The 24,895-nt window shown below is 37.8% G+C and overlaps 1 protein-coding gene across 1 annotated transcript in view; it reads right to left on the bottom strand.

Annotated features, from left to right (window-relative positions):
- Window positions 1–24,895, bottom strand: part of LOC121320736 (mannosyl-oligosaccharide 1,2-alpha-mannosidase IB) — a 93,525-nt gene that overhangs the window by 35,004 nt on the left and 33,626 nt on the right. The window contains exons 5-6 of the mRNA XM_041259322.1: window positions 9,222–9,340; window positions 3,480–3,560 (exon numbers count right to left, since the gene is read on the bottom strand). Of these exons, the coding sequence (XP_041115256.1) occupies window positions 3,480–3,560; window positions 9,222–9,340 (200 nt within the window). The remainder of the gene's footprint in view (window positions 1–3,479; window positions 3,561–9,221; window positions 9,341–24,895) is intronic.

Here is a 24,895-nt window from a genome sequence, read left to right as displayed (position 1 = left end):
GTCTAGCTGTTCACAGTGACAGAAGTCAAGGACGCAGGAATTTATTGGTTTGCTCCAAGACTAAAGTAAAATATAAGTAAACATCTTGAGGATTAGTCCCAGATATGCGAGATTGGTATTTATTTGGGAGGGAATGTGAAATATCTGTATGTAGGAGTTTGGAAAATGTAATGAGATCTCCTAGGAAAAAGAGGTGAGGGGGTGCTCAGCTTTACAGATGGAATACAAAGCTGGATCATTTCTTTCAGTGCTGCCTGTGATAACAAATGGTTTGCTACAGTAGTATTGTCTGTGAAAACAATGCTGCTGCAGTGGTATGGCCTGGTCTGGTCTGGAATTGTGAATGAATCTGCATAGCACTCCACTACAAATGAAACACAACAAAAGAAGAATCATCCTTTGATGGTTTATTATAATGCAGCTATTTCACTTTAGTTTTCCGGAATTCAATGGTTGCATAAATCATGCATGACAGCGCATCCTGCGGCTTCAGGCTATATCCTGCACCAACATGCAGATCAGAGGGGAAGGTATCAAGGGGTTTGTCAACATCACTGTTCAATAGTTAAGGTGACACATCTTAGAATGATTCCAATCCTTTGAATTAAGTTGTTATTACCTGGCTCATGTTGATGTCAGTTATAAAAAACGAGATGAGACAAACACACAAAAGAGCTGCTTATAACCGAAGATATAGAAGGTAAACACAATACATCGATCCGTTACTTGTTCTGTGAATATTTAATACATTTCCTTTGGCAGGGAAAATGCAACAAAAAAGCATTTTGTGCACAATTCCACTAAAATCAGCAGTGGATGCAATATTCCTCTGTCAGGACTGAAGATAACCCTGCTTCCTTTTTTACATTTCCATAATTCTCTGCAAAGGAGGACTATAGCACATTCCTGTTTCAAATTCATGGCAGTGCACGAAGAGGGCAGTCTGCGTGGCTATCTCATTAAAAAAAAGAAATGTCATACAACTGTATCAAGCCACTTGTGACGCCCGAATGAATCGCAATTTCCTCTAAACCTCTTTGCATTTTAGTTAAACATTAAAAAGGAAAGTCTTCAATGTGCCCCCCTGCAGAGCCCAGCCAGCTAGAGATTCTGAAATTGCATTTTGGCTAAAGATGTTGAGTACTGTGTGTGGTTCTGTATGGTTAATTTACTGGAGGTTTACCGCATTCCTTCAAATTTAAGACACTTTAATTCATCTTTTTTTTTCATTGCAAATAGTCAGTGTCTTAAATTCGAGTAAAGTATAGTGATGTGTGTATTAAAATTCCCAACAAAACATGTCACTACCCGACTACACAACAGCAACGTGACTGACTGACGAGAAAAGATGAACCAAAACTTTACTGCCCAATCTCAAATCATCCATGGTATACAGGCAGCCATTTTCAAAGAAGCGTCATTAGCTTCCTAAAGAATTCAATGAGAAGTTTGTACAATTTCAGCGTTTGTAACAAACAGTGCCAGCTTGGTCAGACCCCCATATTTTTTGATTTGTCAAACAATACCATAGTTCACAACAGGAGAAACACAGGTGTAAGTAATCACGACTGGCAATGAGAAGCAGCACATAACTGTAATGCTCTGCGTGATAGTAGACGGCTGCAAACTGCCTCCATGTGCATAATTGAGGTTGTCTCTGTGTAAATGTATATTTGTATGATGTTTTATTTTTTCTTCAAATTAAGGGTGAGAAATTTAATCTGCATATTAAATCTGAGGGCATCTTAAATTCGAAGGAATAAGGTATTTATGAGGGCAGTTTGCTTAACAGGACCGAATTAAACTGATGACGACAAGGAGTAGCTTTAAATGACATGGCATTGCTTTAAATTACAAAACATTTAAAACAGGCAGAAACGTAATTTTAAATGACTACAGGAATAATGGTGTAATACATTGAACTGATATCTAAAAAGCAAAAACAGTTATACTGTGCAATCATGAAAATCTATACAGTGCAACTTTTTAAATTTAATTTGTACTAGTAAGAAACCCACCACAACACAATTTTCTTTAATTACAACACAGAGAAACTTATTTTATTTATTTTATTTATTTCATTTAGGAAGACAGGAGCTTGCAGTATTATTCTTTGCTGATTATGTAACATGCTGGGACATAATATGCAAATGTATTGAACTTAGGTGCTATGCTATATGTTCTGTAAACCAGTCAAGCTAAACTGATATAACTGATATAACTGATATAACAGATTAAAGCATTTGTTCGAACAAAATCCTTAACAAATTTCATATAGACAGAACAAAAACCTGTTACTGCATTTCAGCGAGATCATACCGATGCTTTTGTCTAGCATGGAGTTCATGGAGAAACTTCCAGCCCTCTGGGTGATCTGCCAAGCCACATTTCAATCTTTCACTCCATCTGCTTTGTCAATCTCGACCAGAGATCAAAACTGCCACAATTTAATGACCTTTATAATAAGCCGTTTTGTTGGTGCAATAACGGGAACAGAGAGAGACAAACAACCCAGGTTACAGCAGGAAGAAGGGCAGCCTGTGAGGCCAAGTGTGTCAAGCTTGTCTCTAAAGGCAAGGGTAAAGCACTCAAACATTGGGATGAGAAATTGGTGGTTGTAAATTTGCTTATGGTTTCACAAAGAACAGCAAATATAATCTGTTCTTTATAATAGATTGAAGACTGGTGTTCACAGAAAATAAGGCCTTAACCCCTTTGCAGCCTGCAACATCAGCGATGTTTGAGTCCCCTAGGGGTCTTTGGGTAGCCATCATCGGCCATGTTTGATTGCACGCTATGCATCCCTTCTTAGCTGTGCAAGTACGGCAATCTGCCATTAAACAGCAGCACTCGAGAGAGTCAAGCCTCTTGTGAACCTGCCAGACTTGTCTCAGTTTACTTTTATAAAAGATTATTTCTTCTCTTTCTTTCTTCATATGTGTAATATAATAACTGGCATGGCAAGGATTTGGAAGTTACTGATTTCAGATTGTTAGTCAGGTGCATGACCAACCAACCCCAAATACTGTATATTCTATAGACCCAGCAGTGGTCCTGAGGAAAATACAGGCAGAGCATTTTCATTGTTGTATGCACATATGCTGAAACCATGTTTATAATCCATGTTGAAAAAGAATAAGACCCTACTTCATGATGGAACTGAGAAACAAAAGCACTTTTTATATAGCTGAAGGAGCTTCTTGTAATGCCAGATGCCATCTCATAAAGTTACCTGCTCAATAACTGAAATGTGTGTGCTAAAAACAAAAATATACCTACATGAAAATGCAATATATTATAATAAGATTGTACAAGACTGCATCTCAGCGTACAAAGTCCTTGAATGAGTTAGTCTTTCCACAGTAGTAAAGATGAGATATTGCACACAATCCCAATATACAGTACTGCACTTCTGTCAGGTGGTTCGTTCATATTTAATCTTCACGTATCTGTACAACAATCAAACCAGCGGTTCTTACCTCCTGTCCAGACAGGTAATACGATGCAAGCAAACCACCAATGAACCGGATATTGACTTCAAAGACAGACACTTCAACATTCTGTAAAAAGAAAGACCGTTGTTAGCCATATTGAAGAAATACATTTATTTGGTGTTATTACAACTCAGCTTACTGTAGGCTTAGAAAGAAATCTGTCAGGGGAAAAAGAGTGACAGCATTTTCATTTTAATGTTAAACTTCTATTTGTGAACTTGCATTTTTTTCATTTTGAGCACACACTTCTCCTTTGTTTTTTTTATCAAATACTTAATTATTACATTAATACCCAAAATGGCAAACGTGGCTGAAATATATAATAACGTATTTCCTGTGTGCTACAATTCTACAGTATGACTATTTTTAAGATTTGCCTTTCTTTTGATGCTGGTCTGATTGACAGGATGTAACACACATACAAGTTTTCTTGTAGCGACTATTTGGGGGATCTATCGCGAAGAAGAAAGCAGCTGTTAATCAAAGGAGTAAACAGGATTCATTAAGAGCTAAATGTAGATTTAATAATGGTGCTAGTCAGCTTCATACCAGTACATCCTACGTTGCCGTTCATTTTAAGAACCATATCCATATGACAAAGCGTGATGATATATGTATATTTATATTAAAGTTTACATCCCGATAGTAATGATGCTAATTAATTGGTACATTTTTAAAACAATAGCGTCTAATTCAATCAATCAATCAATTTATTTTACATAATGCCTTTTATAGTGGACCAACACAAAGCACTTTACAATATAGTGGGGAACAATGCATAATACATTAAATACAGTGAAATACAGGGCATAGTACATTAAATACAACTGTACAATAAAATGCAAATACATTAAATATAGGTATACTACATTAAATAAAAGATTAGGATGTGAATTCTAAACATTGTGGATGTGTGTGTCAAGCAGAATTATACTAATAAGATGGCGTGAAAAACCTGACACAGCAATTAAGACAACAGCTAATAACAGATATCAGGCATAGAGAGCATAAAAGCGAGAGAGAACAAGTGGGTCTTGAGAGTTGGTTTGAAGCGAGCGATTGTGGAAGCTCCACACACTAAAGCTGAGAGTTCCAGAGTCGGGTCATGAAGCTAAAAGAGCGCTCTCCGAGTGTGGTGCACTTTTGCTTGGGTATAACAAGCAGGCCCAAGTCAACCTTTTCTACTGGTTTTTTATCTCTGCCGCATATACCTTTCATTCAAAAAAGGTGCTCGCACCTTGTACAAAGGAAGGCGGGTTTCAGGGTCACTCCGTGACAACTGTATCCCAGAGATATGAGTTCTGAAAAGTATATCACCCTGGCAGCAGCAAGCGCACGCCTGTAGCTACTGAGGTGATCGGTCCAAATCTCTCGGTAAACTGTTAGTCCAGACGACCTCCATTTGTTGACAGACTTGCTGCAGTCAGGTTTAAGCAGTCAAAGTTGAAGGGTATACCATGGACAGTTGCAATGTTTCTTCACTATTTTGGTTGTAAGCCGGGCAACTGTGTCGATGATCTGAGTAAGTGTGGCGTTGTGGAAGGACAACGCATTGTAACTCAATAGTTCTCAATGTGTATTTAGGCTATTTTTTATAGCCTTATTTACTACAAAATAAATAACTATAAAATGCACAAATTAAATTAACAAACACATTATTTGGAAACATGCAGTAGTCTAGACTATAACACAATGGTTCCCAATTATTTAATATCTCAGTGTAGGACCCTGCCTAGTAAAAATTAAGCTGAAGGCGTGAATTCATTTTAAAAGTAATATTTTTCTCTCTATACAGAATAAAGTACTCTTCCCCTGGTTTGCTGAGTAGCGTATTGTTTTCTTATAGTTTGACCTCTGTGTGTTACTCTATATAATGGGGTATACTTAAACTGAGGTGCAGCAACTGGGGGATGGACAAAGCAAATTCTGCTCATTAAAGTAGAAACTAAGAGCTCTGGAAGAGCACTGTCCTCAATACTAAAAATAACATTAATACTACTACTAACCTTCACCCCACTAACTAACAATACTCAGGGATCCAGACAAACTTTTTGCCTTAGGAGCCAATGGCTCCCGCCCCAGTTTTGTACGCTTTCACAAAATGATGATCATTTTTGGATAGCCCCTAATAAATGAAAAAATAAAATAAAGAAAAATGAAAACTGAAATACAGAGCCTCTTAATACTGCATCATCTGCTTGATTCGACAAGTTAATTGCACGTGATGACAGTTGCATGGCTTGGGATCTGGAATAAGAACATAAGGGTCTCCTGTATCCTCAGTCCAAGGGCTATGTATCCCTTGGGAGATAACAATAGAATTACAATGCAATTAAGTAGCAATATTCACCCACAGTAGTAGTTAATAAATGTGCACAGATTTATTCTCCAGCAATTTGGAAGTCCCATCATTTATTTTTCATTGATCAAATGGTCAAGAGGTTTAATCATCTGAATTAAGCACATCAGTCATTTCTATTTTATCGCTTTACTCTTAACAGCTTCGTACTTTCTTTGCTTCCCAACTGTTAACTGTTTATTTATTGTAAATATAAAAGAGAAAATCAAGTAGCGAGCAATATACAACAAACTAACTAAAGAATATGCACTGTATATTAAACACAATGGATTTCCAAAAAATATAAATGCCAATTACATGTACTGTACAAAGTTTTTTGGGACAGTTTGGGTTCAATAAAAATATACTGCAGAAGAGGGGAGGCAAAAGGTCTTTGTTCCAACCCTGTTGTAAATTGTTTGATTGGACCAAATAACCCTCCACCCAACCCATCAAGTGCTTCATGATATCATTTTACCTGTTAAAACTGTAGTGGAATGGCCCTCCAGGACTATGACTGGGCACCCCTGCTATAGAGCATATTTATCCCACGAGGTCTACAGACTTTTGGTGCCATTGGTCTTCATCATGCCTTTGAGTTTGTCAGCCATTCAAAACATGATGCATGCTGTTTTCAAAACATCTCAGCCCATCACACCGACCTGTCTTAACATCATCTTTATTTAAAACATGTGATTATTAGTTTTTCTTGCTTGAAGTTATATTTACTTCAATGTTGATGTTTTCTGCAGAAGTGCCTGTAGTCTATAGGGTTAATGTAGAAATAAACTTCAACTAGGTCACAAAGATTGATGTGTCTACTTAGCACAGTTTAAGGACAAATTACTGCTTCGTGAAATGCATTATCTGTGCAGAAAAAATAAGGCATAATAAAAATAATACAGAAATACTAAAATATTGCTGGTTAGGCCAAGAAATATTCTTTGAAATACTATGCTATAGCTCCCAATTCTCTTTCTAGGTTATCAAATGACACACTTGATTTCCCTTGCAGAGTAATTTATGGTTATCATTACAGGTACTGATTTTTCATGTTTCACAGCATTTCACGTTACGAGCAAATTTCATTTCAAATTTGGGAAGTACTGATGCCTGTTGTCTGTGCTGAATATTAACACTTAAACGCTGTAACAAAATGCACAAAAGACATTTCAACATAGGACTAAAGACAGTTTTACTGCTTCCAAAAGGACCTCATTTACCATTAACATAGTTGCTCCGAACAAAAATAAAAAAGGCATCATAAGAGGCCCTTCATTAGAGTGTGGTTAGGTTTTTTTTTGCAATACTACAACAATAAAGCGGATCAGACTTCATGTAAAAGGTTTAATAAAATAACCCTAGACTGCACACACCCTACTGATTAAACACAACAGCCAATCTTTATATTACTGTACTGCTTCAGTGCTCTGAGATGTTCTACAGGAAAAGGCGCTATATAAAAATAAAACTGACTGATTGATTGATAAAGATTGATTACTCTTAATGGCTTTTGCCCAAGGAAATACTACTTTGCGTCCTAACTTCAATTTATTCATTGTAAATGTAAAAGAAAAAGCAAGTAGCCAGCAATAATACAGTATAACAAACTAACTGTTTGTTTACTGATACAGTGGAGAGTTGTTAGGAACAATTAAAAACTTTTAACACTTTGAAAAATGTTTACAAGTTATATAAACTCACCTTATGGGGAATGCCTTGAATGTACTTTTAACATTATTAATCTTGCGAAGTGGAAAGCAGTATGTGCCAAGGAGTTTTATTATGCTCCTGAGTGTATTGATGATGATGGCAACTGCAAAAAGGTGACGGCTAAACAGGACAAATTTATTTTTGTGGACGACCAGAACCAGTAGTTTGATACAGAGTTGTCCTTTGAGTAATTCACAGGAAACATACCCTATACCCACATACCCAAATCCTGCCATAGGCTCAATTACACACTCCAGACAGTACAGCCGTTTGTGTCATATATACTGTGCCTTCTAGCCTCAAAACACCCAAAGTGTGGTACATTGCACAACAACTGCACTGTATTATGACCAGCGATCCTAGGAATCAATTTGCTGTGGAAAAAACACAGATTTTCTACACTGTTGGAGAATCTTTAGTTTTACACTTGGTTATTCCAATACTAGTTAAAGGTACATTTTACTTTATAAAACCACGTCCTGTTAGAATTTCCATTGCCTGGATACCTGCTGCTTTTAATTATGGCAAAAAAAAAAAAGCAATAATCTGACTCACTCTCTTTCCAGCCATGTGGTAAGAGTACCCTGCTGGAAATGAAATGCATGCTGTGCAAGTGAGGTGTACAATTGATGATAACTCGGATACAAATACCAACAGCAGTATCAATTAGACAAGGGTAAAAACAGCTTAGAGAAGACACCATTCATTATTATGCAACAGCACAAGCTGCACCATTCTGGTAACATACATTATACAGATTTCTCATTAGCTGTGCTTATAGGATTCATCAGAAACCTAGTTATTTCACTTAATTGTGCCTGTTAATCTAGAAATATAATTTCCTTCTCCCGCTTAATCACACAATGAAGACCAATTACCTGAGGTCTATGTTCCTAGAAGCATATATTTGGGACAAACAAGTTTCATTTTTAATTGCCTTTCTTGGGAAAAGCAGTCCCTGGAGTCCTAAGGAAGCTGGCCCTTTCTGAATATACAGGGTCCCATAGGAAGAAGCTATTGCAATAACACATTGTGAAAATACATTCAGACAGAGGCGCTCTGAAATGGTTGTCATACTAAACAGCTGATACAACAGAACTAAAAATTAAAAAACAAATATAAATAAATAATTTAAAAAAAAAAAACGTTATTTGTTTAACATTTTGAAAAAAAGCCTTTTCAATGTTAACATGCCAAGGACATATCCTATCGTGACAGAAACATTAATATTCTGTATTAAAGCATAAATGTTGATATAAAGCACTCCGTGTGCATTACTCACTGTGCCCCTAAGACTAAATTATTACTGTTTTGCAGGAAATCCTGGATCTGTTAATTATGTCAACAAGTAAGTAATCAATTAGTGTTTATTATACTTGTTCTAGAACTTCAAAAACACTATTAATTTATAAGACAGAACTTAAACAGACCTCTACATGGCACAAGCCAAAATATCCGTTATATACAAATCTATGTAACAGTTTTATAAGTTTTGCTATAAAGCATTGTTCTTCAAAGACTGCCACAAAACAACAAACAGGTAACTAACTACCGACAGTATGCCTGCAATGTTTCCAGTGAGAAGGGAGGATCTGTTGATGACATTAGAATAGTATAAATAGCACCATTTAAGGCATGTGTCTGTCTCCACTACACTTTTTGCCCCCCATACTCACCACACTGAAGTCAAGGTTTTTCTCAATCCACTCCTGCCCGTCTCTGAATTCGTCACGCAGGCCCATTATGTAGAGGCTGTCCAAAGCATCAACGATGGTTGCTCCCATTTGGGAATTTCCTGTAACGTATGCACGGATGGCAGGCTTAGTCAGAAATCAAATCAGTACCTACAGAATATTGAACATATGCAAGCCAAGCATGTAAAATCAGTATAGACCAGGTTTCTGTTAAACATGTGCTCTTTGTGCAGAGCGGATTTAACAATGTAGAAGTGAAGTGGTGAAGGTTCAACTGTATAAACCCTCTGTATATTATGTACAGTATTGACAATCTCTCATTATCCAAATGGGGCAGAACATATAGTACACTGAATCTGACAAAACCTCTGATCTCACTGGAACCCAATTTTCGATTTGTAAAATCTCATTTCTCTTGTCGGCCTCCATCTAGAGTGCCACATGGGAAAACTAAGGCTAGCAAGCACAACCATTTTAGAGAGCAGTATCAGTAACTTGAAAAAGTAGATCTAGCAGGTATTACAGACACATTGACTGCCAAGCACATTAATCTCAGAATTATTATTTTGTGGTAAAAATGTTGGAACCAAGTTTAAAACGAAAGTGGTTTTCTAATGTACTGTAGATACTTACCACCAGTGTCTACAGATACAAAAAACAACCACAGTATGGAAGAAGAGGAAGTACAAGCAGAATATGATGAAGAACAAGAGAAGGAAGAAGAACAAGAGGTGGCAGAAGAACAACACAGTACTGTACCTGATTTTCAGGTCATTAACCAAAATCACTTTCTAACATTTTAGCTCAGTCACAGAGCGGATGTGACCTGCGTACAAAAACCTATGTGCTTTTGTCTAAAAGGAAAGTGCTGTGTTGTTTATCTTTCAAATTCTTGTCTGATGAGGAGTGGGAGTATGTCATGCGACTTCATTCTCATACAACACTTGATTTAACTTTATCATTCATCTCGAGCAAAGGAAGGATGGAAAACACTTTAAAACAAGGCAGCAACCGCCATGCAGAGGGAACTTTACTTCTGACACTGAGAAGCAGAAGCCTGAAAAGGCTGCTGTCCAAACCCATGTCAGCACACAATTGTTCAGCAATAAATTGTTACAACAATTACCAGCATCATCATAAATCATGTCCTACCATCATTTAAAGAGAATGGGCGCAGGAAAAATTGTCACTAACATATACATTACAGTACAGTAAAAGAAATACGGTATTATATCACTTATTGAGTTCTCAGCAGTGGACAAGAAAGTCCCTGAGTATTCATTTAACTGAAGGTCTGGCACTGGAAAAAAACAGACATGAAGTTAAGCTTCTAGGTATTTGCCAACTGAAAGTATTCTAAAGAAACGCTTGTGGCAACCTTGTGACTGTGACCAAATGCATTGCAAAGAAAGTTCAATGTGGAAATACACTGTTACTATAGGCATGACTTTAAAGTGCACGGTTTAAGAAGTATGCAGTAAAACAGTGCTTGCAGAATGTACTTTTGCTTGATTCAAGGTGGTGACGATTGATAGCTTGGATGGCAATGGGTTAAATAAATGAATGAAAAAAAAAAAAAAACCTTGTTGCATTTACATCCTGTTCATAACATTGCCTTCATTTCTGTTTGATTGCCAGCTTTGTCACCGTTGTCCAGGGCTCGTTTGCAAATCATATCTGCACTGAAACATATAAGACCAACGCCTTACTCTATAAACACATTCATCATTCGTAGAGTAAGGCACGCAGTTAGTGATGCAGAAAGGTTCACTAAACCCCAAGCGACAGCTACATTACTCATAGCTCCCCAAGTAAAAGCATAACAATAAGGTAACACTGTTGAAGAACACTCACAATTAAATATAAGAAAGGAACTAAAGAAATTCTTGAAATCTGTGATATCTGTGATATGCAAATGCATGCACTACTGACTGTACAATGTCAAAACACATGTCAACCTCTTTTTCTTCTTGTACACATCCATATCATCTCATCACAGCAGGAATAGTCAGAAGTCAAGCTTTACCACCAAAATCACATCGATTGCTTATAGCACAGGTCAATAATATTTACCAAATAGTATATACTGTATGCGTTTACAAAACAAATGCAAACGTGGCATTCTCTATACTCAGACATAGCGTCACCAGAGGAAAACATAGTGGGATACACCAAATTACAAGCAGACCCAAATGATGAGCCCACAGGGATCGTTTAAGATGACTCGTTTTGGTCATGGTAATGATATGATAGCCTTTCCTAAAATCCAGTTCTATTTAGCTCTATTAACATTAATTCTAGCGTTTCCCTAAGGCTGAAAAAATGATCTTAATTTAAACTGCCAGTTACACTTTGCTTGCTTTTGCAACTTTATAGAAGCAAAACTGAAAAGAGAAGAATGATTAAAATATTTCGACAGTCTTTCCAGTTTGAAAAACAAAATGCATCTTCCAAAATAAGGCCAGCAAAAAACAAATGGCCAAAAAATCCTTGAAAGACTGCCAAGTTCACTCGCAGCTTTTTGCCATTTTTTTTTTTTCTAGAAATGTAGAACATGCATTTAAATAATTTAACAGCTTGTGTGTCTTTTTTTATGGCAGCATAAACTCAAACTATTGTGCATACAATGTTTACAAAAATGAATGCTTTTTAATTTAAAAAATCAACTAAATCATATAAGGAATGGAATCAAGAAGCTATTTCGCATGGGTATAAACGTACACAGAGAACTTTCAGGGTTTTTTTTTTTTCTTTTCTTTTCAATTTGCTCCCTTGGTCTCGGCTTAACACTAAATCCCACTGATGTAAAAGGATTATAAATATTTCAAATAAAGGGATCTTAGGTCATTCATACAGTATTTCTCTGTAATTCACCTATGGGTACTTCTTTCAAGCAACAAAAAAAAGTTTGGACTGTCACTTTGTGTCCTTCAAAAGACACAAGATGCTGTTCCTATGGGTCTACATGTCGATCAGTGCAACACATGCAGAAAAGATAGCACTGAGGAATGCACTATTCCGTCAGGTTATTTTATTTATGATTTTTTTTAAAAAAAGAAACAGAATAAATGATGACGGGGAAGCAGCATTTCACGTTCTGATATAAACTAGCTGGTCTGGATACCTGATCTGGGGTTAAAATGACTGACCTGTGGGTGTGAGATTATGGTTTGAACCACTGGCAAATGCACTGGTTCAAGTAATTTAATAAACAATCTCTAAATAATCTGGATTTATCAGAATGTTTGTTTTCTGTCACCAAAAAGTGCCACAGTTTGTCAGATGAGTGTGGCGGCTGTTTGGTGGCTAATACTGTGGCTAATACTATGTCACAGGGGGTTTCTATCCAGGTTGAGACAACATGAGGCCCATTACAACAGACTCCTACGCTAGTACTGTCCAAAGCGTGGAGCTGTGAACAAGCAATGCTTTAGAGTTGTCAGATTTAAAGTGCTTCGTTAAAATAGTAAATGTTCTGTGATGTGGGATCGCAATAACACATGTTTTTGTCTGTCCAGATCTGTAAGGAAACTTATTTTTATGATTTATAATGACTGATGTCCAAACAGCAATTAAAAATTAAACACGAACCATTGATAAAAAGCTACATGTCCTGTATACTGAACATTATCATTATGCACAATAATATAGTGATAGCTTTAACGGAAGTGAAGTAAATGGCCAGTTTGACCTATGGAAGCACAACAGGCATGATCTCCACAATGTTCCAGAGTTCAGGAGGCTTCAAGACATAACTTGTATCTCAAAGAAGCATCTTTTCTATGCTAGAATTTATACCTGGCTATCTCAGGATGCTAAAAGCGTGTCTGTGTTCTTCTGTTAAATCCAGCCTTTGTTCCAGTTGTCAGCTGCTGCCCCAGATAAGACAGCAAATAACCAATGAAACTGATAGTAAAACAAACTGTAGTGTCTATGTAAATTATTATCAGTTAAACTATACAGTATTGTATACAGTTTACAAAAATTGTATTTGTATCTATCTTTTGAGGAGGCCGGCCCCAATGAGTCAGCCATTTTAGTTTTATGAAAACAATGACGTGCCAGAAATGTGAGCAATCAGGCTCCTGCTCAGTCTGCTCTTAACTGAACAGATTTATTATAAGCTATCCATCCAGAAATCTGTAGGTCTTTGAGATCCAGCCAACCATAATGGGAAAGCAGTTTAGCAGAACACATTTAGCATGGGCTTTATGTTCACACTGATGCACAAGATTATTTTATTATACAGTATTACTTTCTTCTAAACTTTGAAACACACAGATTTATGGCATATCAGAAGCACACTTGTGTAATCTACAGTGTAGATATATATATAAATCTGATGGCTGTTTGGGGAACCACGTAAAATGGTTTTTTTTAAAAAATGGGTCTTAACCATATCTGTCCATCACTATGAAAAAACAACGTACATTATGCACAGTTGACAAAGCTCCACTGACCCAAAGACCTATCAACTGCATTAAAGTAAAAAGACACATTTCTATCATATTCCCCTGTGCAACTTTTACCAAAATCCAATGTATGGCTTCTTGACAAGAACGTATGCAGTAATAAGTGGATGTGGATCTATTTTCACCAAACAACAATTCTGTGCTGTGGATGGTGTTTAGATACCAATCAAAGTCACCTGGAGCCTCTGATCTCTCACTGTTCCAGAACACATTCAGAGGTATTGACGCAGAACTACACACATGGACAGTTAGTGTGGTACAATGCAAGATTCCGTTTATGAAATCATAAAACCCATAAGCCCATTTCTTAACTCAAACTGTATTAATGCAGATTAATCTGAACCTGTTTACAAGAAAGGCTTTATCTTGTATTGTCCGAATGACAACAATATTTTTTTCAACACAATCCCAATTGTACTGATATATTAATTCACACACCATGGGTACAATAATCTGAATTCTTTTTTTTTTCTTTCCCAAATTGTAGAAAGAGGATTTTTATTCTAAACATTGCACTGTGTCCAGTTCCTGCTCCCTCCTGCAACAATGTCGGTGCTCTGATTTGAAGCGAGTGTCGTAGTACGGCTACAGAAAACGAGCATTGCTGCAGGAGGGAGCAGGATCTGGATATACTATGATGCCTGTCAGTCCAGAGTAAACGCTGATATATGATATGTGATCCACGATCAGACACAGCTAATGTGCTTCTTGCAAACCCGCCAGGCTGTTCTGTAACACTTGAATATACCTAATGCTTATAAGAACTGTGAGAGAGATTACAAAATAATTCAGTCAGCTTCAGAGGCACTGTTATTTTTGACTTTTAAAAGAGGTGGTGTGGCAAAAATGGAACTAATGAAATACCCTGATGAACCTTAAAGAATGCATTTAAGTTGAAATAAATAGATCTAAACTAATCACTACAGTGGATTTGCCTTCATTAGTTCATGGCGACATTTAATATAACTCAATACACTGTGAAGAAGAGCAGACTCATTAATGTAAGCTCGATAGGAAATGAACTAGCTGTCAACTTGCTAATATAATTACATTTCAAGTTAACTATTTCAAAAGTAGTGTCCCAGTGAATTAATGTTTGAAACAACAATGAACCACTGTTTATTGATTAATAACAACAACAACAAGTAAAGCAGAAGACACAGAATAGGGGACTGTTCGGAGCACTGCCACAGAACGTTTTCTATAGTACTGGCTAACAGCAGCTTGTTCAGCATCCTATCCTTCATTCTATAATATTTACAGTACATTTGAAGGACTAATAAATAGAATACAAGCATTTATACTTGTTGGTCTATCAGAGCCACCGTTAACAAGTCCCCTACAGGTTCAAGAATGAGTGAGCTGGCTGACTCAGTTTAACCAAAATGTGTATATTGCGGTACATCTTTGAGGGATTTCACTGGTTTGTTCAATTCATGTTTGTTGCATTTACTTGAGGACCCGTGCTGCAAAAAAGGGTGCACATTTATAACCACAAATGAATATTCAACAAAACAAATGAATATTGAACAGGACTGCTTCGTTTGGGAAGACTGTTGGTCTCCACACACTAGACGCGATGCAATCTTTTAATTGGCAAGAGACACTTTTGCAGCAACATGACCACACACACCTGAAGCAACTCAGAGGTAACGCGACAGGTTTGAAAAGATCTATACTGTTCAAAATTCATATTGACAAAACTATGATATAGACTGGTACATATTTGTCAACATGATGTGGAAATTACGAGTGTCTTCTCGGACGGCATTTCAACACATATGGCAATAAATTACACCAAGCTTATCCAGTTCCTTCGAAATGCACTCCCATATATTATCTTTCAAATATGTATCTACAATTGTGATTACTTTGACATAAAGCTCTGGGTATTTTTTCAATAATTATTGTTTCCGCCATCATTTCGGATACTGCTTCACCCCGCTGGACCGCGTGCATGGAAGCTATTCTCTGATTGCTTAATATCATACTTAACGCACGTCAAATCGCTCCAGTGCCACTCCAGTGCTGCCCCTGGATCGCCTGTTGTGTGAAGGATACTTATCAAAAGTATAGGTTCTATTCATTTTGACGTATTGCTGCAGTTTCACTTGCCGCATTTCGTCTGGTGGGTAGCAGCCTTTATACGTCATAAGCAAAAAAGATCCCTGTTTGCAAAAGACTATTTCAAATTCATCAAATGTTCCTGCAGCCCTGTCAGCTTAATCCACGAAAACATATTGCAGCACTCACAGCCAGACAGACAGGTCACAAATGGAAGCATTTTAGCACCCCGGACTTCTATTGAATGACCCGTCTCAGATTTCTGAATGTTTAACATTCAATCCTTGCTATTAATCTGTTTTTCTCTGTAAATCTTACTTATTTATATTGCAGTTTTTAACTATCAATGTGGAGCAGTTTGTGTAGATTCTACGTGTAAAGTCTAATTTGAAAGCATCGTGGAGTACGCTTAGGTGCAAACAAAATCTGAAAACTTTGCAAGGGGGTGAATTTATCATACAGTGTGTAGGTTGTTATATATGAATGTTGGCTGTATGTATTTACAGACAAATCTGAAACAAAGCCAGCATACAGCCCTTTTCACACTGGCACGCCTACCCGGGTCCCAGTGACCCATCTCAGGATGTGGGCTGACACGCTTTGATCTGAGTTGAGCGAGACAAAATGCTTGACGGCTGTTCGTGAGCCGACGCAACAACAAACAGACACGCCTGCATGAAAGTTTCTGTTCCGCAAAGAATGTTTCTGTTTAGCCATATTTGTGTTGCTTCAGACACAGCATGATCCAGATTGCAGTAGGGCATTTGGGCATTATTATTATTATTATTATTATTATTATTATTATTATTATTATTATTATTATTAGCTTCTGAGTCCAATATAATGTTGCATTTTCCATGACTTTTCTCATGACTTTTCATTGCTTGACTAATCCTATGATGTAACATTGCTTCTACAAAATCAACTCTCCTTTGATAAAGTTGTCCAAAACTTGAAATTTTGGTCACTTTCTACAAAAAAAATCTCCCTTTCTGCAGTTTTCTAGCAACATGTAGACTAGTGTCTCCTTGGCTTAAAATGTTTAAAAGCTCTTGGCTTTCATTTTTGTGTTGGATAGGGCAATTCACACCAAAGTATTGTATGTTTTTGCTTGTTTGTTGTCTGAATATGTTCTTATTGCAAGCTGTTTCTTTTTTATTATTATTAAACTTTATTGCATTAGGGCCACGCACTTAAGAGCCTATGCTTTCTGAGGGCCATCAGTCTAAACTGCCTAACCTCCCATGGACTGAGGTAAACTCTTGTAAATGTATGTCACTTATTGTTTTTGTAAGTTCTTGCATTATTCTGCTGTTCATTAAATTTCTTCTGGTCTTCTCCAGATACAACTTGAAATCTGCAGGCTTTTGTAGTTTGTTTTGGTAGTGATTGTTTTATTGTGTTCATGTATCGTACTGGTCGTACAGTTTGTTTTTAAAAAGCAGATTAGCAGGCTTATCATCAACCTTGTTATACACAAGTCTTGTAACACCACTGTGTATAATCAGACTGTAAAAACACTGAAGTTTAGAAGAAAACTACTCCTCAGTAGGTATTATAATAACAAGAATTATAATAATCATTGGCTTCAAAAGTTAGTAGAGATGAAAACATCTTTAGGCTCACAGTTCGGAACTGTTAATGATAATAGCCTCAGAAATGTAAAGCGAGACAGTCACATTGTCACAGCGGTGTGCTAGGAGCAGATAATGTCTACATTTAGAGTACTGTTATTACTCCCTGTCATCAGAACATAAAAGAAAAACAAAATGGGTAGTACAACAACAACAACAAAAAAATAAATAAAGCATATGTAGGCTCTTTTGAAAATGGCATGATCTGCTGGTTCAAACCAGTATCTCACCACCACAGCCTTTAGCACAATGTCACGGACAACACATCCTCACTCTTTAATTACGGACAAACCACGTACATCATCTTTAATTCAAAGTTAGGACTTTGTCTTGCTAACCTTGAGAAAAAACAGGACGGGAAGACTGGCAACTAACAAGAGTCTTTATCAATACTAGCACAGTTCTGCATCCTAAAATAAATGTGTGAAAGCATTCTGTTATGAAATGTAAAAATTAAAACATAAATCCACCAGCATAGAGTCAGCAAGGCGATCTTAACAAGTTTTCAGCAGAGAAATAAGGTGTTGGAAAAGGAATTAGAAAGAGCTGTTACACTGTCAGCGACCAGGGCAGCACTGGCTCTATGAGAAAAGGGTGTTTAAATTGTTCTGGGGGGAGGACACGTGACCATTCCTTGTTGTAATGTAATTTTTTTCTGTAAAACAGCAAGGTTATTATGTATTTTGATTATCCTCATCTGGGGAGATCTAGAAACACACACCTCTTGTTTACAGTACTGTTTGTTTATTTGCTGCTTTATTTCAACATCCCGGTACTGTTTTATTTTTTCCATCCTTGTCAACCTCTTTAAAAATCCTAATGATTGTTTACTGTTTTATGCAGTCTAGAGTTATGTCCCAATCAGCGTTCCCTCTAAGCTTTTTAGATACTTAGAAACTTGCCATTTTGACTGAAAAAGGGTCAATTATCATTGAGAAGCCTTTAGCCACGCATTAACCCTTTTTAATATATTTTTGTTGCATTATATTATTTTGAAACAATATTCCAACACAAGTATCTCAACAATTTTTAAATTTACTTTAAATGTAAACAAGACATTTATTGTGGCTCTGCCTCCGATTTTGAAACATCATCTGATCCTGTCGGTTGTTATCATAGATATACATTGAGTGAACAAAACATTAGGAACACCTTCCTAATATTGAGCTGCACCCCCTTTTTCCCTCAGAACAGCCTCAATTCGTCAGGGCATGGACTCTACAAGGTGTCGAAAGTGTTCCACAGGGATACTGGCCCATGTTGACTGCAATGCTTCCCACAGTTGTGTCAAGTTGGCTGGTAGTGGATCTCTACTCTCAATAGCTCGTTCCATCTTATCCCACAGATGCTCAATTGGATTGAGATCTGGTGACTGGGCAGGCAAATACAGTAAGCTGAATTCACTGTCATGTTCGTGGAACCATTCCTGGACAATCCTAGCCTTGTGGCATAGGGCATTATCCTGCTGAAAAAATCCATTAGCAGATGGATACACTGCTGCCATGAAGGGATGCACCTGATTGGCAATGATTTTCAGATATGCTGTGGCATTCAAACGTTGCTCCACTTTTATCAAGGGGCCCAATGTGTGCCATGAAAACACACCCCACACCATCACACCACCACCACCAGCCTGCAATGTTGACACTCAGCATGACGGATGCATGTACTCCTGTGGTTTTCTCCATACACTAGTTCTCCCTTCAGTGTGAAACAGCAGGAACCGGGATTCATCAGACTAGGCAATGTTTTTCCAATCCTCCAGTGTCCAGTGTTTTCATTCCTTAGCCCACTGCAACCGTAGTTTCTTGCGTTTTGCTGAAAGATGTGGAACTCTGTTAGGTCGTCGGCTGCCATACCTCATTTGTGTAGAGGTACGATGAGTTGTGCATTCTTTTATGGGTCTTTCAGCACCAATGTTGTGCTGGACTGTCAGTTGACTAACTGCAGAGTTAGTTAAACGAGGCAGTCTTCCCAGCTACAGCGAGTGGGAGAAGTACAGAGCAGTTTCGAAGCAGAAAGGAGAAATTGCATCTTGAATTGCTTTAATCAGAAAACAGAGGACATTGGGGAAACACAGCAGCAGCTCAAAGTCAAACAGCCGCGTGTGTTTTTCTGATAACAAACAAGCTGAAACTCGGAGCAGCTGATTCAAATTCAGCGCCGTTCTGAGACACGGGCGAGGGGAGGAGCCAACAGCACCGCAGAACAACGCAGTTAAACGAGGCAGTCTTCCCAGCGACAGCGAGTGGAAGCGACAGCGAGTGGGAGAAGTACAGGCGTGGAAAAGTACAGAGCAGTTTCGAAGCAGTTTGAAAGCAGGTTGACGGCTGCAGAAGAAACTAAACTTAAAAAAAAAAAAAAAAACCTCAACATGGTCTTCAAGCCAGTAATCTGTGACACCTGCTTGATGTGGGAAATCCGAGAAAACCCAGCGGAGCTAAACCAAGTGTGCGTAAAGTGCCGCGCGATCCAGGATTTGCATAAACTAGTAAGTATGCTAGAAATGGAGCTGGAAGAAGTGAGACAGCAACAGGATCTTGAGGAACTGGCACACCCACAATTCATGGAAGTCTGCATCACCCCTAACAGACTGAAAGCCACCAGGGAGATAGAAGGTCAGAACAGCTGGGTTCAGGTAGGCAGAAGCAGGGAAAAAAAGAAACTTCGTCAAACACAACCACCAGAAATCAAAACAACCAACAGATTTGAGTCACTTCAGAATTTTGATGAGCAGAACCAACAACAAGAGAATGAAAGGAACAACATCCAGGACCCTATTGACAGTGGTGACCAGACAGCAAAAAGAAGGGAGGTCATGATTGTTGGGGACTCCATATTGAGAAACACAGCAAGTTCAATTCGCAGTTTGGACCCCCTTACTACAACAGTGTGCTGCCTTCCGGGAGCCTCGGTCAAGCACATCACTGAGAACGTGGACAGGCTCCTGGAACGAACAGGAGACGACCCGGTAGTAGTCGTCCACATCGGTACAAACAACATTGGAAGAGACAGACCAAAATCCCTGCAAAACAAATTCAGAGAGCTAGGAAGGAAATTAAAAGAGAAAACCAAAACTGTGGTATTTTCTGGTATACTACCCGCACCTTGCAAAGGACCATATGGACAGCTGGAAATAATTAATCAAAACGCATGGCTGAAGACGTGGTGCACACGGGAAGGCTTCACCTATCTTGATCATTGGACCACATTCTACAACGAGGACTATCTGTATAGACGGGATGGACTGCATTTAAATAACAAGGGAACTAGTCTACTCGGAGAAAAGATCCTCGAGCAGGTTCGGAAGCATTTAAACTAGAAAGGAAGGGGGGAGAAATCAACAAAAAAACAGAAGGGAGACCGCATCAAAACAAGAACAACAACTCAGGTAAGACAACCATTAAATGTATTTATCTAAATGCTAGAAGTATCAGAAACAAAATTCTAGAACTTGAAGCTACTGCACTAACAGGTAACTATGATGTGATAGGTGTTACAGAAACGTGGTTGTCTGAGAGTGATGGGGACGAATTTAATATTTGTGGGTATACACTGTATAGGAAAGACAGGCAGGACAGAAGAGGAGGAGGGGTAGCGCTATACATAAGAAACAGTCTTGAAGCCCAGGTGTTAAACCTGGACAAAGAAAATAAAACCGAATCAATATGGGTCAGAATAACGGACAAAAATTCAAAAGGCATAATAATAGGAGCATGCTATAGACCGCCAGATTCAGACGGTGAGCAAAATAATCTGTTATACAATGACATTAGAAATGTGTGTAGCAAAGGAGAAGCCATACTAATGGGGGATTTCAACTTCCCCCATATAAAATGGGAAAACCCGGTGGGTAGCGCGAAGGATGAAATAGAAATGGTGGAAATGACAAATGACTGCTTCCTAACACAATTTGTGAAGGCACCCACTAGAGGGGAGGCATGCCTTGATTTAGTCTTTTCAAATAACGAAGATAGAATAACTAAAACAGAGGTCAGAGAACCACTGGCAAACTCAGACCACAACATGGTCTCATTTGAAGTGTTTTTTAAATCCCCAAAAGAAATGACTAAAGCTAAGGTTTACAATTTTAGAAAAGCAAACTATGAAGGTATGAAACAGAGACTAACAGAAGTAGATTGGAGTAAAATAGAGAAAACACCCACAGAAGAAGGATGGTTGTTCTTCAAAAATGTAGTACTAGAGGCACAAAACAATTATATCCCTAAAGTAGACAAATCTAAATGTAAAACTAAATTGCCAAAATGGTTTAATAGATCAATTAAAATATTCAGCGAAAAAAAGACACTTTACAGAGCATTAAAAAAGGACCAAAAAGAAAGTACGCAGAAAGAGTACACAGAACTGCAAACGCAAGTCAAAAAGGAAGTTAGAAAGGCCAAGAGAGAAATAGAAATGAACATTGCTAAGGGAGCTAAAACCAATTCCAAAATGTTTTTCCAATATTACAACAGCAAGAGAACATTCAAAGAGGAGATTAAATGTTTAAGAGATACAAATGGCAAAATCGTAGATGAAGAAAAAAAAATAGCAAATATATTAAATGATTACTTTTCACAAGTTTTTACAAAGGAAGATACTGACAACATGCCCCACATGTCATCCAGTTCCTGTCCAGTTTTAAATAACTTTAGCATAACTGAGGCAGAAGTGTTAAAGGGACTAGGAGCTCTTAAAATAAACAAATCCCCTGGGCCGGATGAGATCCTCCCAGTAGTACTCAAAGAAATGAAAGAAGTAATTTACAAACCGCTAACCAAGATCATGCAGCAGTCTCTTGACACAGGGGTGGTACCGACAGACTGGAAAATTGCAAACGTAATACCGATCCACAAAAAGGGAAACAAAACTGAACCAGGTAACTACAGACCAGTAAGCCTGACTTCTATTATATGCAAACTTATGGAAACTATAATAAGATCCAAAATGGAAAATTACCTATATGGTAACAGGGTCCTGGGAGACAGTCAACATGGTTTTAGGAAAGGGAGATCGTGCCTAACTAACTTGCTTGATTTTTTTGAGGATGCAACATCGATAATGGATAATTGCAAAGCATATGACATGGTTTATTTAGATTTCCAGAAAGCTTTTGACAAAGTCCCGCACAAAAGATTAATTCTCAAACTGAACGCAGTTGGGATTCAAGGAAACACATGTACATGGATTAGGGAGTGGTTAACATGTAGAAAACAGAAAGTACTGATTAGAGGAAAAACCTCAGAATGGAGTGTGGTAACCAGCGGTGTACCACAGGGATCAGTATTAGGTCCTCTGCTATTCCTAATCTACATTAATGATTTAGATTCTGGTATAGTAAGCAAACTTGTTAAATTTGCAGACGACACAAAAGTAGGAGGAGTGGCAAACACTGTTGCAGCAGCAAAGGTCATTCAAAATGATCTAGACAAGATTCAGAACTGGGCAGACACATGGCAAATGACATTTAATAGAGAAAAGTGTAAGGTACTGCACGCAGGAAATAAAAATGTACATTATAAATATCATATGGGAGATATTGAAATTGGAGAAGGAATCTATGAAAAAGACCTAGGAGTTTTTGTTGACTCAGAAATGTCTTCATCTAGGCAATGTGGGGAAGCTATAAAAAAGGCTAACAAGATGCTCGGATACATTGTGAAAAGTGTTGAATTTAAATCAAGGGAAGTAATGTTAAAACTGTACAATGCACTTGTAAGACCTCATCTTGAATATTGTGTTCAGTTCTGGTCACCTCGCTATAAAAAAAGATATTGCTGCTCTAGAAAGAGTGCAAAGAAGAGCGACCAGAATTATTCCGGGCTTAAAAGGCATGTCATATGCAGACAGGCTAAAAGAATTGAATCTGTTCAGTCTTGAACAAAGAAGACTACGTGGCGACCTAATTCAAGCATTCAAAATTCTAAAAGGTATTGACAGTGTCGACCCAAGGGACTTTTTCAGCCTGCAAAAAGAAACAAGGACCAGGGGTCACAAATGGAGTTTAGAAAAAGGGGCATTCAGAACAGAAAATAGGAGACACTTTTTTACACAGAGAATTGTGAGGGTCTGGAATCAACTCCCCAGTAATGTTGTTGAAGCTGACACCCTGGGATCCTTCAAGAAGCTGCTTGATGAGATTTTGGGATCAATAAGCTACTAACAACCAAACGAGCAAGATGGGCCGAATGGCCTCCTCTCGTTTGTAAACTTTCTTATGTTCTTATGTTGCTCTGCAAAATTCGAGTCAGCCTCCTTTGACCGCTTACATCAGTAAGCCGTTTTCGACTACTGGCCTGCCATTGGCTGGATGTCCTTTGGGTGGTGGACCATCCTTGATACACAAGGGAAACTGCTTGAACGTGAAAAACCCAGCGTTGCAGTTCTTGACACACTCAAACCGGTGCGTCTGGCACCTACTACCATACCCCGTTCAAAGGCACTTAAATCTTTTGTCTTGCCCATTTACTTTCTGAATGGCACACAAACACAATCCTTGTCTCAATTATGTCAAGGCTTAAAAATCCTTCTTTAACCTGTCTCCCCTTCATCTACACTGATTGAAGCGGATTTAACAGGTTACATCAATAAGGGATCATAGCTTTCACCTGGATTCACCTCGTCAGTCTATTTAATAGAAAGAGCAGATGTTCTTAATGTTTTGTTCACTCAGTGTAGACTGCATGCTTAACTGGTGGCCTGCAAAAAATTGCTTTACACTACTGCATTAAACACTGGCGTCTGCACTACCTTCAATTGTAACCATCTTTAGGGATACTAATGTTCCATTCTTGGGAATACCAATTTCAGTTTTTCAAAAATGGCCAATTCCATTTGTTCCCACTTTTTGTCAACATATTAATAATTAAACATGGCATTTGAACATAAATATAATGTTGCTAGTTAAAATAAGTGTCATAAATATTACCACAATTATTTTGTTTGTTTTTTTTTTCAAATCAGACTCTTGTTTTTTAAATTAATGCATTTTTTTTTTTTTTTTAATGTTTTAAGGGACTATTTTTTCTAAGGGTAGGCAGAGATGGAAGGAAGGGGCTATTTTTTTGTAATGTTGGTTGATCCATTTTATAAGTGCAATAAGTCACTTTTGGGTGTAGGATATAATCTAATATCCACACGCCCTGGCGGTTAAAGCCACTCGGCTTCGCCTCGTGAATTATAACGCACTCGGGGCGTGTGGATATTAGAGTATATCCCACACGCTGTCGTGCCTTATTGCTTACGTATTGACTCATACATGATCATGCGAATTACAGAAAAACTTTAAGAATACTATCCCACCATCCTCATATAGATAATCAGATTTCTTTTAGCTCTGTCTTACTGAAACATTGTTTTTTTTGTTTTTTTCTTCGTTGGCAGTCGCCTTGTTGAGTTTCAGCAGAGACATAAACTTGCAAAAAAAATAAATGATGGACATGGTGTGTCTTCAATTACCATACATGCTAATGTAGCTGTATTTTCA

Source organism: Polyodon spathula, chromosome 9 (assembly GCF_017654505.1).
Source record: "Polyodon spathula isolate WHYD16114869_AA chromosome 9, ASM1765450v1, whole genome shotgun sequence".
In the NCBI taxonomy this organism is placed as follows: domain Eukaryota; kingdom Metazoa; phylum Chordata; class Actinopteri; order Acipenseriformes; family Polyodontidae; genus Polyodon; species Polyodon spathula.
Note: the sequence above shows the minus strand (reverse complement) of the source record. Positions and strands in the feature narration are given on the sequence as shown.